This window comes from Aquarana catesbeiana, linkage group LG06 (assembly GCF_042186555.1).
Source record: "Aquarana catesbeiana isolate 2022-GZ linkage group LG06, ASM4218655v1, whole genome shotgun sequence".
Taxonomy (NCBI): Eukaryota; Metazoa; Chordata; class Amphibia; order Anura; family Ranidae; genus Aquarana; species Aquarana catesbeiana.
In genome coordinates, this window is record NC_133329.1 from 243,660,210 (window position 1) to 243,675,709 (window position 15,500).

General features: G+C 39.0%; 1 protein-coding gene across 3 annotated transcripts in view; it reads left to right on the forward strand.

Annotated features, from left to right (window-relative positions):
• SLC29A4 (solute carrier family 29 member 4) overlaps nucleotides 1-15,500 on the forward strand; it is a 123,876-nt gene that overhangs the window by 42,209 nt on the left and 66,167 nt on the right. For all 3 annotated transcript variants that reach the window (XM_073633107.1, XM_073633109.1, XM_073633108.1), the window contains 2 exons: nucleotides 1,578-1,757; nucleotides 12,974-13,102. In XM_073633107.1, coding sequence (XP_073489208.1) covers nucleotides 1,578-1,757; nucleotides 12,974-13,102 — 309 coding nt within the window. The remainder of the gene's footprint in view (nucleotides 1-1,577; nucleotides 1,758-12,973; nucleotides 13,103-15,500) is intronic.

The window sequence follows — 15,500 nt, forward strand, 5'->3', positions numbered from 1 at the left end:
CAAATGTAAAGTCCGTCAGATTTTTGACTGAAAAAGTCCGCTGCAGATCCGATAAAGCCCACACACGGTCGAATTGTCCGCCGGACTCAGCTCGTCAGACCAGTCCGGTCGAAAAGTCCGCTTGTGTGTATGCGGAATTAGTGTTGATTCTCACCAGCCCTACTACGGTAGAGAATGGGAGGTTTTCTTTGACGCAGGTAGCGTTTTACGGAACCTAGCCCGCTTCTTCAGGAAAGTATGTCGCACACTAAAATAAAAGATATTGTATACATCAATTACAATTCCATTTGACAATCGGTATAGTGGCTAAATCAATCACACTTAATTCTATGTGTCGCTATGCATTGATCATAACCTAATACTGGGTAAGTGTTTCAACCCTATAGCATTCTGGTTACGTTATGTCTTGAATATACTTTGACTGTCTATATGAGGATATGTTATGGTGGGTGGGTGTTTTTTCCCCTTTTTTCTGTTAAACAACTGTAGGTAGTATAAGTGACCTCATTAGATATAAAGTTCTAAAATAGGGACTAGGGCCGTAGCTTGTAACCATAAGGGGCCCCACACCACTTTGTCCCTCTGCCTTGCCAAGCTACATAGAATGCTGTTTCTATGGGCGTTGATATATACATAATCAGTCATTTCATGTAATATATCTTTTCAGATATTTATATGAAAGGCTCTATGGGAGCTCTGTGTTCTCATGATTTACATGTGCCATATATCGTGGACCAAAAGGTGGCAGCAGATGACCATATGAAGATCATCTGTTTTTGACCCTTGTGACTCTATTGATATGTTTCTGTATAGGCTCTAGGTAGGTGGCAACAAAATGATTTAGCCACTATACTGATTGATCAAATGGAATTGATGTATACAATATCTCTTATTTTAGTGTTTGACATACTTTCCTAAAGAAGCGGGCTAGGTCTCATGAAACACAACCTGCGTCGAAGCGAACCTCCCATTCCCTACTGTAGTAGGGCTGGTGAGAATCAACACTAAAAATTTGCATCTTACTGCTAATTTGATGTTTTGTTTTGTTTGTAGTATATGTATACATATCTCATGTTTAACATATTTAAAATTTAGTAAAATAAATACTTTGATATTTTTATATACATATTGGTCCCGTTATAGTCCTTTTAATCTTAGTGGTAGGGTTTTTTGTGTAATCAATTTTACGATGAGGTACCAGACCATTGTTGTCCAACCATTGAGGCTTCTCTTCTTAGTCTCTCCTCCCAACCTTTTTTTCTCACTATATGGACTCCCTTGTTGCAGTGTGTCTACATTTATTTTTTATCTTTTGTTCAAAACAAAGAGCAACTTTAATTTGGACTATATGTGGAGTTTACATCCACTTTAAGTTCCCCGATATCCTTTTTGTGAACTGGTGCCCAAAACTGAACTGTATATTCCAGATGAGGTCTTACTGTTTATTTATGGGGTTGGTCATAGTAAAGATTTTAGTCATCGATAAATAACAAGAATACTTGTTGACATTATTCTTCTAGCATGTATGTTTATTTTCATCAATCACAATCTTCATCTTTTTGTTTTGTGTATCACAGGTTACAAAAAAAAAATGCAGCCAGTTGCAAGGGATCGCTATAAAGAACTTAGTCCAGCCCTGACTCCAGAGGGCAATGTTGTTATGAGCTTTAGCTTTGACAGTTATCAGCTCGAAGAAGAAGAACTACAGACAACTGGAAACGCCCAAACACAGGGAGTCCTTACCTTAATGGAGCCAGGTATAGCTAGATGCCTCCTATATAATAAAATATAATTTTATTATATTGATATTATTTTTGTAGTTTAACACAATCAGTAAAAACTATGAATTGCTTTTGTAACTAACCTGTATGTGTATAATATGTATGAATTTAAACAAGGTTGGTCATACTACCCATGATTTTTTTACCTCTATTTTCCTTTATATTGGCTCTTCAAAATGACAAATGCAGTAATATAGAGGTTGGATAAAAATTTTAGGGCAGCATACATACCACTTTTACTAGTAAATAAGTACATTTTGTATAGAATATACACAGGGAAACTCGACAGTGGGGAACAGTTCCGATCATCTCCATGGTCTAAGAGACCGGTAGCGATGAGCATTTCATCACTTCCAGTTTGGCCGGATATAAACAAATCCTTAGTGGTTTGAAAAAAGCATCAGATCACATCAATCTTGGTATGATCCGAATCTCTTGAGAACAGAGGAGAGACCCTAGATCTCTCAGTAAAGAGTACCTGTCCCTGTATATTGCTATCACAGGGGATATTTATATTCCCTATGATAACAAAATAAGTGATAAAAAAAAAACTTAAATGGACAGAGTAAAAAAATAAGTATAATAAAATTACTAATTTAAAGAAAAATTTTGAAGCGCCCCTGACCCCCTGTGTTCACGCACAAAGGCGAACGCACACTTCGGTCCCACACATGCGCAAACAACGATAACACTACACATGTGAGATATCACCATGAACATCAGATCGAGGGCAGTAATTCTAGCACCAGACCTCTTGTGGAAATCTAAAGGGATAACCTGTAAAGGCTTTTAAAGTGTCGCCTAAGGATAATAAAATTTACATACTTTGTCACAGTTGCACAGGCATGCAATTTTAAAGCATGATATGTTTGTTATCTATTTACTTGATGTAGCATCATCTTTTATATTTTACCAAACAATTGGTTATTATATAGTGTTTTTTGTGCATTAAAATGAGAAAAAGTGTATTTTTTCCAAACAAAATTGCGTTTGAAAAACCTTTGTGCAAATATGTGATATAAAAAAGTTGCAATACCCACCATTTTATTCTCTAGGGCCTTTGCTTTAAAAAATGTGAAAGTGCCCCCTTCCCGCCCATATTCACGCGCAAAGGCAAACACACGCGCCGGTCCCACATGCGTACAAATAGCGATCACACCACACAAATCACCGCGAACCCTAGATTTCTTAGTAAAAGGTACCTGTAACTGATTATTGCTATCACAGGGGACATTTACATTCCCTGTGATAAAAATAAAAGTAATTAAAAAAAATAAATAATTAAAGGAACAGAGTATTCCTTTCCTGTGGGAGATTCTTCGAAGGGTGGGATTTCCTCTGGTATTTATCCAGTGGCTACAAATAATACAGTATATCATTCTCCAACAGCCACCATTCGTTTGGGGGGGTCGCTTGTCTCCTACTTTTACGCTATCGCTGGGTACTCGACAGGGCTGCCCTCTGTCCCTGGCGCTTTTTCCCATAGCCATGAAATCTGTGGCTGAGGCGCTTCACGTCTCACCGCATATAAGAGGACTTAGACTGGCTTGGCTAGAGGAGAGGGTAGCCCTGGATGACCTCCTGCTTTTTTTGAATGATGCTAACTCCTCCCTGCAAGGAGGGTTACTTGTCCTAAATGAGTTCTCCAAAGTAACAGGGCTTAGGGTCAACTGGTTCAAGTCTCAATTGCTTGCCATTGACCCAGAAGTTCAGCGTGTTGCTCTGCTGGCTCTCCAGTTGCAATGGGTGGACAAGTTCACTTATTTAGGGGTGTGTGTGTCTCGAGGGATGCTGCAAGTTTTATTCCATTAAATTTGTAACCAGTTGTTCAAACTGTCAAGGCTAAACTGAAAACATGGGAGAACCTTCCCTTGTCCCTCCTAGGCCGTATTAACCTTATTAAAATGAAGATCCTCCCTAAATTAAATAAAAAATTTTTCCTTCCTCTAGGGCCTACGTCCCCCTAGTTACAAATTGTCTATCCTTATGCGTGCCACTTTGCAGGGGGGATTGGCATTTCTGGATTGCCATAAATATTTTCTCAGTTGGTCACTGCGGTTTAGTGGCTAATTCCAGATTAAGTCCAAACCTGCTATGATTTTGAAAGCCGCGGTGCTACGCTCTGTGGAGACACTGTCAAACCTGCCTCTCCGTGGATCCAAAACTCCCTATGATTTAACCCCTTCCATGCTTACAACCCTTCGGGCCTGGAAAGCAGGGATAGCTTATGAAAAATATCTACGGTTTCCCCAAATACCCCCCCTATGGAATAACCCTACCTTACCTCACTTCCCTAAACTCCCTGAATCCAAAATGTGGACCAAATTCAGCATTAAACTGATCTCGGATATCATTTTCGATAATTCCGTATACTCATTCGGCCATCTAATGTCTCACCATAATGTCCCGTCCTCACATCTCTTTAGATATTTACAGTTGACCCATGCTTTCAGAAGTCAGCTCTCTCCTAGCGTGACACAATTGGTACAACCAAATTTGGAAAGGGTTTTACGTTATGAATGTTTAGAGAAACCTACTTCTGTCCTTTATGCACATCTCCTTCTGGTCTCCTCCCCTAAATTATCTGCGCTTCGTCAGCATTGGTTCCATGATGTCCCGAAACTTGACTCAGAGGATTGGGAGGACATGTGGGATTTTCCATTTAAAATTCTTGTCTCCCTAAGAGACCGCCTCATACAGTATAAGATCATTCACAGGGCATATCTTACCCCTTACCGGTTGCATAAAATGAGGACTTCCCTTTCCTCAGAGTGCTGGCGCTGTAACCATGTCCCGGAAGATTTTATTCATATCTTTTGATCCTGTCCTGTAATCAGTGTCTACTGAACACAAGTACTCTCTGTGGTGAATGAAATACTAGGTATCTCCATCGGTCCATCTCCAAAAATGTGTCTGCTGGGATTGGTGGAAGAGCTGGTACTCAGAGTGGCCGAAAGAATCCCGATTGGCCTCCTTTTGTTTTATGCTTGGAAAACGATCACCTTGTGTTGGAAGAAACAGACTCCGCCATCTCTCTCCCTTTGGAAAGCATGTACATAATGTATTACCTCTTTATAAGGACACTTATTTACATAGAGGCTGCCCAAAATAATATGATAGTTTGGGCTAAATGGTTGGCAGAACCTTCTACTGCAATAGCTGACTAAGAGGTCAACCAGGCATTCCATATACCCCCTTTTAGGGTAAATTTTTGATTAACCTTCATTGTGTTCCATCTCATTTGAGGGCTATCGCACTGACGGTCTATCTCTTGAGCACGAGCCATATTCATTATTTGTTTTACCTTGCCACAGCGCCTCTGCATTCCCTGATGTTTTATTGCACTGTAATGCTTTACTGGGACCCCTGTGTGGGTCTAATGCTGGAGCTGTGTCAAAACTGTCTTTATGTCAGTGTTCATTTGTGTACCTTTGTATGTTTTTATACGCTAATAAAAAGATTTCCAACAAAAAAAAGGGACATAGTAAAATAAATAAATAAATAAGTATAATAATAATAACACACATGTGAGGTATCACCACAAACATCAGATCGAGGACAGTAATTCTAGCACCAGACTTACTGTGGAAATCTAAAGTTTTAACCTGTAAAGGCTTTTAAAGCTTCGCCAGTGGATGATAAAATGTATATAGTTTGTCACCGTTGCATGGGCATGCGCAATTTTAAAGCTTGACATGCGTGGAGTCTATTTTCTCGGTGTAACATCATATTTTAGATTTTACCAAACAATTGGGTATTATATTGTGTTTTTGTGCATTAAAATTCGAAAACATGTATTTTTTCCCCAAGAATTGCGTTTGAAAAACCACTGTGCGAATAAAATTGTGATATTGGTATAAGTTGCAACATCCACCATTTTAGTCTCTAGGGCCTCTACTTTAAAAAAAATATATATATAATGTTTGGGGGTAATTAAGTAATTTTCTAGCAAAAAATACTGTTTTTACATGTAAACAAAAAAGTGCCAGAAAAGGCTTGGTCTTCAAGTGGTTCGGAAAACAAACTGGAAAGCTGTTTTGCTTTGTTTTAAAATTCTATGACTGTGGCAGACTGAGTTAGCAGATAGGGAATGATATGATATGATATGATAATATGGTTCTATATACTTGAAATTTGTTTTATTTATTTATTTATTTCAGGTACTTGTATAGCGCCGTCAACTTACGCAGCCCTTTACATATACATTGTACATTCACATCAGTCCCTACCCTCAAGGGGCTTACAATCTAAGGTCCCTAACTCTCATTCATACATACTAGGGACAATTTAGACAGGATCCAATTAACCTACCAGCATGTCTTTGGAGTGTGGGAGGAAACCGGAGTACCCAGAGGAAACCCACGCAGGCACAGGGAGAACATGCAAACTCCAAGCAGGTAGTGGTTGGGATTCGAACCAGTGACCCTTCTTACTGCTAGGCAAGAGTGCTACCACTACACCACTGTGCCGCCCTGAAATTAGTTAGAGGTATATAATTGAATAAATACACAATCAACCATAACATTGATTATCTTGTTACAATGACACTTGGAAGTGGGTGGGATATATTAGGCAGCAAATAAACACATTGTCCCTGAAGCACATTGTCCCTGAAGTTGATGTGTTGAAATGAGAAAAAATGGGCAAATGTAATGATTTGAGTGTCTTTGAGAAGGGTCAGATTTTAATAGCTAGACAACTGGGTCAGAGCAACTCCAAAACAGTAGCTCTTGGGATGTTCTCAGTCTGCAGTAGTCAGGACCTACCAAAAGTGGTCCAAGGAAAGAAAACCGGTGAACCAAAGACAGGGTCATGACCGGCCAAGGCTCATTGATGCATGTGGGAAGCAAAAGCTGGCCCATGTAGTCCAATAGAAGAGCAACTGTAGCACAAATTACTGAAAAAGTTAAAGCTGGTTCTGATAGAAATGTGTCAGCACACATAGTGCATCGCAGTTTGTTGTGTAGAGGGCTGCATAGTTGCAGACCGATTAGGGTGCTCATGCTGACCTGTGTCCACAGTACAAAAATGTCTACATTGGGCACGTGAACTTCAGAACTGGACCACAGGAACAATGGAAGGAGGTGTCTTTGAGGTGTTCACGTTGCCTCCAAATTTTTAAGATCTCAATCCAATCAAACATATGTGGCATGTGCTGGAAAAACAAGTCTGATCCATGGAGACCCCACCTCACAGCTTTTAAAACTTAAATGATCTGCTACTGATGGCCTGGTTCCATATAACACAGCATACCTTCAGAGGTCTAGTGGAGTTCATGCCTTGATGGGTCAGAGCTGTGTTGGCGGCAAAGGGGAGACATACGCGATGTTAGGTGGCTGGTCATATTATAGTGGATTGTCATAATGTAATGACTCATTCATGTAAGTATCTGTTGGTATGTTGAGCAGCAAATGGATTTCTGCCTATGAAATTGAAAATGTAATATAAAATAATTTGATATTCAGTCCGCCAAGGGTGGGCCAGAACCATAAGGCTATAAAGCTGTAAAGTACAGCATTGCCATAATAAAATTTACAGATATTGTATGTTATCACTTCCAACAACAGTTTAAGAAACAAGAGAATAAGCTATTGGTCAGAGATATGCAAATTATTCATGTAGACAAATTTGCATCCAAAACTGTTGATTATAGCTCAGGCAAAAATGTGTTTCCCTACTTTAGTTCTTCCTGAGCGCTGTATCATAAAGCTTTGATTTCTATATCTTGCATCAATGATGGACAATAAGTCTTTGTTTCAGTTACAACCCAGCTGTTTTGGGTGCAGGGCTGACTTCAGAGTACATTATGGAATATTCCGCTCATTATTCTGAAACGAGGACTGAATCCTTTCAAGCTGAACTCCAGTCAGATGTGACAGACTAATGCAGCCTGTATTCTGTAACACACCCTTAAAATATATCTAAACACAAAATTAAAAAACATGATATATTGCAGCGTGTTAGTCCTTGGTGTGTGGCTGCAATAATTTTCTTATTTCAAGTTTCTTTTGCTTTATTTTCCCCTGGTAGTCTTGCAAATAACACCCTTCCTGTCCCTGGGTGCCTGTGTCACTACTCCACTGTTCTATGGAGGGAGCCATGGTTGTCACCTGCATTACTCCTCAACTGATCTATGGAAGATGTCATGGTTGTCACCCTAGGCTGCTCTTCTGATATGAATTAGAAAATTGTTTGTATCTCTTCATCTACATTACATAAAGGTCGGGGCAATTGGTAGTTTACAGATGATAGCTAGAAAGGAAGCAGCTCGCAGGAAGTGACAAGGACATTTCTGTCAAGACCAACAAGTATTTTCTGCATTTGCTGTAAATGTTCTTAGCTTGAAAAAAAAAGGAAACTAAGGAGGCCATCACTCCAAGGATTGTAAACTGCAATATAATGCATTTTAATTTGTGGGTATAGTCATCCTCTAAAGTAGAACTAAATGCAAAACTATTTTGGGTAGCCTAATGGGTGGTTATGACCCCATGTTCAATTTATTTTTTGTCATCTGTGTCTCATTGGGGAGATTTCTCTTCACTTCCTGTTCCATGGACAAAACAGGAAGTGAGAGGAAATCCCTCCAAAGTGAGGGAACCCCTGGTTGTTGATAGGGTAACCAGAGCTAGTGTCCCCATTGGAAGATTTCTCGTTAGTTCTGTTCTGGTGACAACCCAAAATTTGGGATTTTCCTTCACTTTCACTTACGGTGATAATGGTAAACAGATGCAAAGATAGCAATACCTGACAGTTGTTATAATCCTTCTCTACTCTATCCAAAACAAAATACATTAATGTATTTTTTTAAATGCAAGCAATGTAAGACTTTAATTTGACTTACTTGGTATCAGAATCTTGGAATCTACTGTACAGCAAAGCTCTGAGTGGGAAAGAGAGAAGCAGCACAAAAAGCCAAGGTGAGAGCAGAATGAGAGAGAGAGAGAAAGAGAGACGAGTTCATCACTATGCTGCTGTTTCTTCTTCCACTGTAAATCCTAGGACTGGATGGACAGAGTAATATATGAATACGGGCAGGTGGCGCTACCTAAATTGGATACGTAAAGTTAAGTGTTAGCTGAAAAGCTATATATACTGTGTACTTTCCTAAAAGTGGGCTAAACAGTGCATTTGTTCAGAAAAAACATATTTAAAAAGTGTATATGTGCCCAATGGGATTAGTATCCCGTACCTAAGGGTGCAGACAAATATATACAGGTATAGCAAAAAAAAAAATATATATATATGTAAAACAGGTATGCCAGAAAATTCATCAGTGGTGGTGACACCAATTGTAAATACTAAGTGTAGCAGTAACACAGCCCCCCTACTGATGTGTAAGGGGTTACCATAGACCAAATCGTCCTTCCGACTGTTATACTGGCTGGAGATGAGTCTATATTCAGTCCACAGCCAGTGCCATAAACTGGTTGAATATTCACACTATATCTCCACTGTGCACAATATGTTAAGCTGGTGAAGCAAACACAGCCCCCTTCTTCACCATAAAAACAACCAAGTGTAAATTGTGACAGCATATAAAAAAACCAAAAATGTGCCAAAGATATATCAAACGTGGCAAAAATGTAAAAGATACAAAAAAATTAATTAAATGATAAAAGTCAGTATTGTGAAAGTCCTAATTTGCAACCAATTCATTCAGGAGTTCCTGCGTAGAGTGACTTTAGTGATGGCAGCGGTAAATATCCAGTGACTTAGGTGCTCCCCCTCAAGGGTCCCCACTCACCAGCTCTCCCCACCCCTGCAGGGGTAATATGCATCTAATATCACCGATGTTGTCTTGGAATCCAATGGGGTTGTCCCTAGGGGGCTTCTGCTCCGGGTGTGGGTGTCCTTCAGGGTTTAGTTTTCTCTTTTTAAGTTCTCTAAGGGGCGATGACGATAGATTGAGAAAGACATGTCTTGCTTCCATGTCTTGCTTCCTGCAATGTGTCGTCGGAAGGACGATGTGTTTGAACACATTTCAGGAAGCAAGACATGTCTTTCTCAATCTATCGTCATCGCCCCTTAGAGAACTTAAAAAGAGAAAACTAAACCCTGAAGGACACCCACACCCGGAGCGGAAGCCCCCTAGGGACAACCCCATTGGATTCCAAGACAACATCGGTGATATTAGATGCCTATTACCCCTGCAGGGGTGCGGGGAGCTGGTGAGTGGGGACCCTTGAGGGGGAGCACCTAAGTCACTGGATATTTATCGCTGCCATCACTAAAGTCACTCTACGCAGGAACTCCTGAATGAATTGGTTGCAAATTAGGACTTTCACAATACTGACTTTTATCATTTAATTAATTTTTTTGTATTTTTTACATTTTTGCCACGTTTGATATATCTTTGGCACATTTTTGGTTTTTTTATATGCTGTCACAATTTACACTTGGTTGTTTTTATGGTGAAGAAGGGGGCTGTGTTTGCTTCACCAGCTTAACATATTGTGCACAGTGGAGATATAGTGTGAATATTCAACCAGTTTATGGCACTGGCTGTGGACTGAATATAGACTCATCTCCAGCCAGTATAACAGTCGGAAGGACGATTTGGTCTATGGTAACCCCTTACACATCAGTAGGGGGGCTGTGTTACTGCTACACTTAGTATTTACAATTGGTGTCACCACCACTGATGAATTTTCTGGCATACCTGTTTTACATATATATATATATTTTTTTTGCTATACCTGTATATATTTGTCTGCACCCTTAGGTACGGGATACTAATCCCATTGGGCACATATACACTTTTTAAATATGTTTTTTCTGAACAAATGCACTGTTTAGCCCACTTTTAGGAGAGTACACAGTATATATAGCTTTTCAGCTAACACTTAACTTTACGTATCCAATTTAGGTAGCGCCACCTGCCCCTATTCATATATTACTTTTCTTGCTTACCTCATCCCTGTGGGGGGTGAGTAAGGGGAGGCTGCAAGCCTTTGGTCTGTGAGCGCGGAAATTTTGTTTCTTTTCTATACTGGATGGACAGAAATACACATTCTTTGTCATATAAAACAGCTCCCATATGTACAGTCAGGTCCATAAATATTGGAACATTGACACAATTCTAATCTTTTTGGCTCTATACACCACCACAATGGATTTGAAATGAAACAAACAAGATGTGCTTTAACTGCAGACTTTCTGTTTTAATGTGAGGGTATTTACATCTAAATCAGGTGAACGGTGTAAGAATTACAACAGTTTGTATATGTGCCTCCCACTTTTTAAGGGACCATAAGTAATGGGACAATTGGCTGCTCAGCTTTTCCATGGCCAGGTGTGTGTTATTCCCTCATTATCCCATTTACAAGGAGCAGATAAAAGGTCCAGAGTTCATTTCAAGTGTGCTATTTGCATTTGGAATCTGTTGCTGTCAACTCTCAATATGAGATCCAAAGAGCTGTCACTATCAGTGAAGCAAGGTATCATTAGGCTGAAAAAACAACACAAACCCATCAGAGAGATAGCAAAAACATTAGGTGTGGCCAAATCAACTGTTTGGAACATCCTTAAAAAGAAAGAACGCACCAGTGAGCTCAGCAACACCAAAAGACCCGGAAGACCACAGAAAACAACTGTGGTGGATGACCGAAGAATTCTTTCCCTGGTGAAGAAAACACCCTTCACAACAAATGGCCAGATCAAGAACACTCTCCAGGAGGAAAGTGTATGTGTGTCAAAGTCAACAATCAAGAGAAGACTTCACCAGAGTGCATACAGAGGGTTCACCACAAGATGTAAACCATTGGTGAGCCTCAAAAACAGGAAGGCCAGATTAGAGTTTGCCAAACAACATCTAAAAAAGCCTTCACAGTTCTGGAACAACATCTTATGGACAGATGAGACCAAGGTCAACTTGTACCAGAGTGATGGAAAGAGAAGAGTATGGAGAAGGAAAGGAACTGCTCATGATCCAAAGCATACCACCTCATCAGTGAAGCATGGTGGTGGTAGTGTCATGGCGTGGGCATGTATGGCTGCCAATGGAACTGGTTCTCTTGTATTTATTGATGATATGACTGCTGACAAACGCAGCAGGATGAATTCTGAAGTGTTTTGGGCAATATTATCTGCTCATATTCAGCAAAATGCTTCAGAACTCATTGGATGGCGCTATACAGTGCAGATGGACAATGACCCAAAGCATACTGCGAAAGCAACCAAAGAGTTTTTTAAGGGAAAGAAGTGGAATGTTATGCAAAGGCCAAGTCAATCACCTGACCTGAATCCCATTGAGCATGCATTTCACTTGCTAAAGACAAAACTGAAGGGAAAATGCCCCAAGAACAAGCAGGAACAGTTGCAGTAGAGGCCTGGCAGAGCATCACCGGGGATGAAACCCAGCGTCTGGTGATGTCTATGCGTTCCAGACTTTAGGCTGTAATTGACTGCAAAGGATTTGCAACCAAGTATTAAAAAGTGAAAGTTTGATGGATGATTGTTAATCTGTCCCATTACTTTTGGTCCCTTAAAAAGTGGGAGGCACATATACAAACTGTTGTAATTCCTATACCGTTCACCTGATTTGGATGTAAATACCCTCAAATTAAAGCTGAAAGTCTGGAGTTAAAGCACATCTTGTTCATTTCATTTCAAATCCATTGTGTTGGTGTATAGAGCCAAAAAGATTAGAATTGTGTCGATGTCCCAGTATTTATGGACCTGACTGTATATTTCATCTGTATATTTTAGATTTGCCTTGAATTTGGGTTTAATTGCTACGTTCACCTTTTACAGAAAAATAATAAATGTACACATATTTGCAGGAAAAGAATGTGCATTTATATATTTTTTGCATACGAGCCAACAAAGAATTTCACTCGCTATCAGTGGATCATTTCCAGGCTCCTGCAGGCTCTTTCTCCAGCTGTATTTCTCTACAAAGGTATGCACTTTCAGTTGGAGATCTGGAGCAAGTGTCAAAGAACTACAAGTGTGGTAATGACTACGCTCATGTTCCATTACAGACTACAAGTCTGCGGTGGGAAAGCATGCATGTTTTATTTTGACACACAAAGATCAAACATTCAAAAAGATTATTAAATTAGGTTAAGTAGCAATTTCTGTTTTTTGTATGTTGGATATAAAACACTAAATGATTTCATACTAATAGGTGAACACGCTCACAGAAAAATACTTTCTCTTACTTTTTTATACTGTGGTTCTTCTTCATTAAGATTCAAATCCGGAGCCTGCGGACCGATATCATGGAATATACTTTGCTATGTTACTTGCTGGGGTTGGCTTCCTCCTTCCATATAACAGCTTTATTACAGATGTGGACTATCTGCACCACAAGTTCCCAGGTGTGTTAAATGTTGCATTGAATGTGTTTGTATATGTTTTCCCTTTCATGACAAATATTTTTCCTTCTCTTAACAACTTAAAGGGAATGTATACAGCCATGTACATATTTTATGTCTTTATTTATTATGATCAGGACAAAAACAATAAAATGTTTTAAATATTTATCAATATTTTGAGTTAGGTAAATCTAAAATACTAGATATTAATATTTTGTATTCTTACTCTTAACCAGCAGATGGAGCTTTAGGCACTTTTTCACATGCTTTCCTCTGTTAGTGCCATTGTTTTAAAAAGCCTGTTGTTTACAGAGCTCAATATTTCAAGATGATGTTTTGAAATTCAAACTTTCCAGGCTGAGTTACGTCACACGTCCTCTATAAGCATAAAATATCAGTTTCAATACTTCTGTTGACTTTATAGTGGCATAAGAAGCGAAACACCCAAACAGGGGCTTAAAGAGTATGTAAACCCAACATTTCATATTCCAGATGTGTGCCTGCTGTACCATGTACTTGTATGGAAATGTGAAAAAGTATCCTGTTCTCTTTTTATTGCTTCCTTTGTGAGACATCCTTGGTGTTTCTGCCAGTCCCTCTGCTTTTCTATTAAAAACTGACCACACTAAGAAGGAGAGAACAGTGTGTTCAGTTCTCTAGCTATGCTGGGAACGGAGCCTACTCTCCTCCAATGATCAGACTTGTCCTGACATGCTCCCTCTGCACAGCCATTCTCTGGGAATTTCAGTGTGCTGCTGTTTCTCCTCCCCCAGCTCTTATGCAGCTGGCTTACATGGCTTACCCCTGGCTTTGTTTTGTCGCACGGTCCCAGTTTTGGCTGTCATGTGAGTAACCTTATTTGGCATAGCCCATTATGCCGAAATTTCCTCCTTTTTCTGCTGATTTTGTTAGACCCATGAAACTATATTGCTTTTTATACATCTGTTATAGAATTTAGATGCATCTGGCTCCTGAAGAGTGGATTGAAGTCCATGAAACACAGCGTCGGGCCTACCTTTGATGCATCAAACACACATTGACCAATTTTCAGATGTTTTTTACTTCACATGACTTTTATCTTGTTTGGGGGAATAAGATGCATAATTGTACCTACCCATGTCCCATGGTTGTATATACATAGATTTATTGTCTATATGCGATTATTTTATGTCTAATGCATGCAATGCGTTTTTATGCCATGTTGATCATTGGTTCTTAATAAACATACATATGTTTGCACCTCTGTGAGTGTGATTGGGCTGCATCTTGCGCACCTCATTCAAAGTCCCAACCTCCCCCCCTCTTTTTCATTTTTTTTATGCAGCTGAAAACAGAGGGGACGTGATCACTTATAAAAAAGGGAATAAAGAGTATTTAAAATTTTTTTTTTTATATCTATACACAAATACACAAATATTTTGCCTTTCATTTCTATTTTAAACTGAGGTGAGGGTTTACAATCACTTTAAGACAGAGAAAGCAGTATTCACATACAATAGACCATAGCAAATTACACAGGCCTTGGAGCATAAAGTATGAGCAATTGAATTTTAAACTGGCTGTATGCTGGTACCTTGTATAACATCTATCTCTATAGCTTATGCATCAAAGCATAATTGGAGGGGGTGTAATATAGAAGAACAACTGCACATATGTGGTGGTTCTGTATGGTTATTCTAACATATTGTAATGAAAGTTATATTTAGGACCTCTGGTGGCTCCTGGACCTCAGGGCCTATTTATTTATTGGCTCTAATGTTTCATATAAAGACTAATGTAACAGTTTAATTCCACATTTATTCAATTTGGCAAATAATAATGTATCTTTGCATTGGAAAACACCATTAGCACCATCTATTAAGACTTGGTTTAATAAGACAGATCATATAATGTTCCTGTAGGAATTTACACAGTGCAACTGACAGACTTTGAATCACAATACATGGGACACAAGGAGAAACTTCTACAGAATTTTTGAAGGTTTTTAGCTTTCAGAATGAAAGACCCAAAGAATTGATGACCCATGGATTAAATGTCTGATCTTACTGTATAATTGTAAATTATTATTATCATATATTATCTTATAAATGATGTCTGCGCTCAGGCTAACCACTTTCTTTTTCATTCTTGTTGTTCTAGTTACCTCTCTAATTACATTGTTAATTACATTGGATTGAAACAGAAAATTAATAGTTTTTTTATTTTTTTGGAAATAAATGTTTTTTTTTTTATCCCAAAACATTAATGGGTATTATTTCAACATGCAATCTTCAGATACGTAAATGACACAGAGCAGTTGCTCCCCTGATCCCTTCTTCTCCCACTGGCTGTGTCTGACTTTACATATTTTTTTTCTTTTCTTCCTATTTTATTGTTTTTCCTGACTATAGTTCCTACAGTC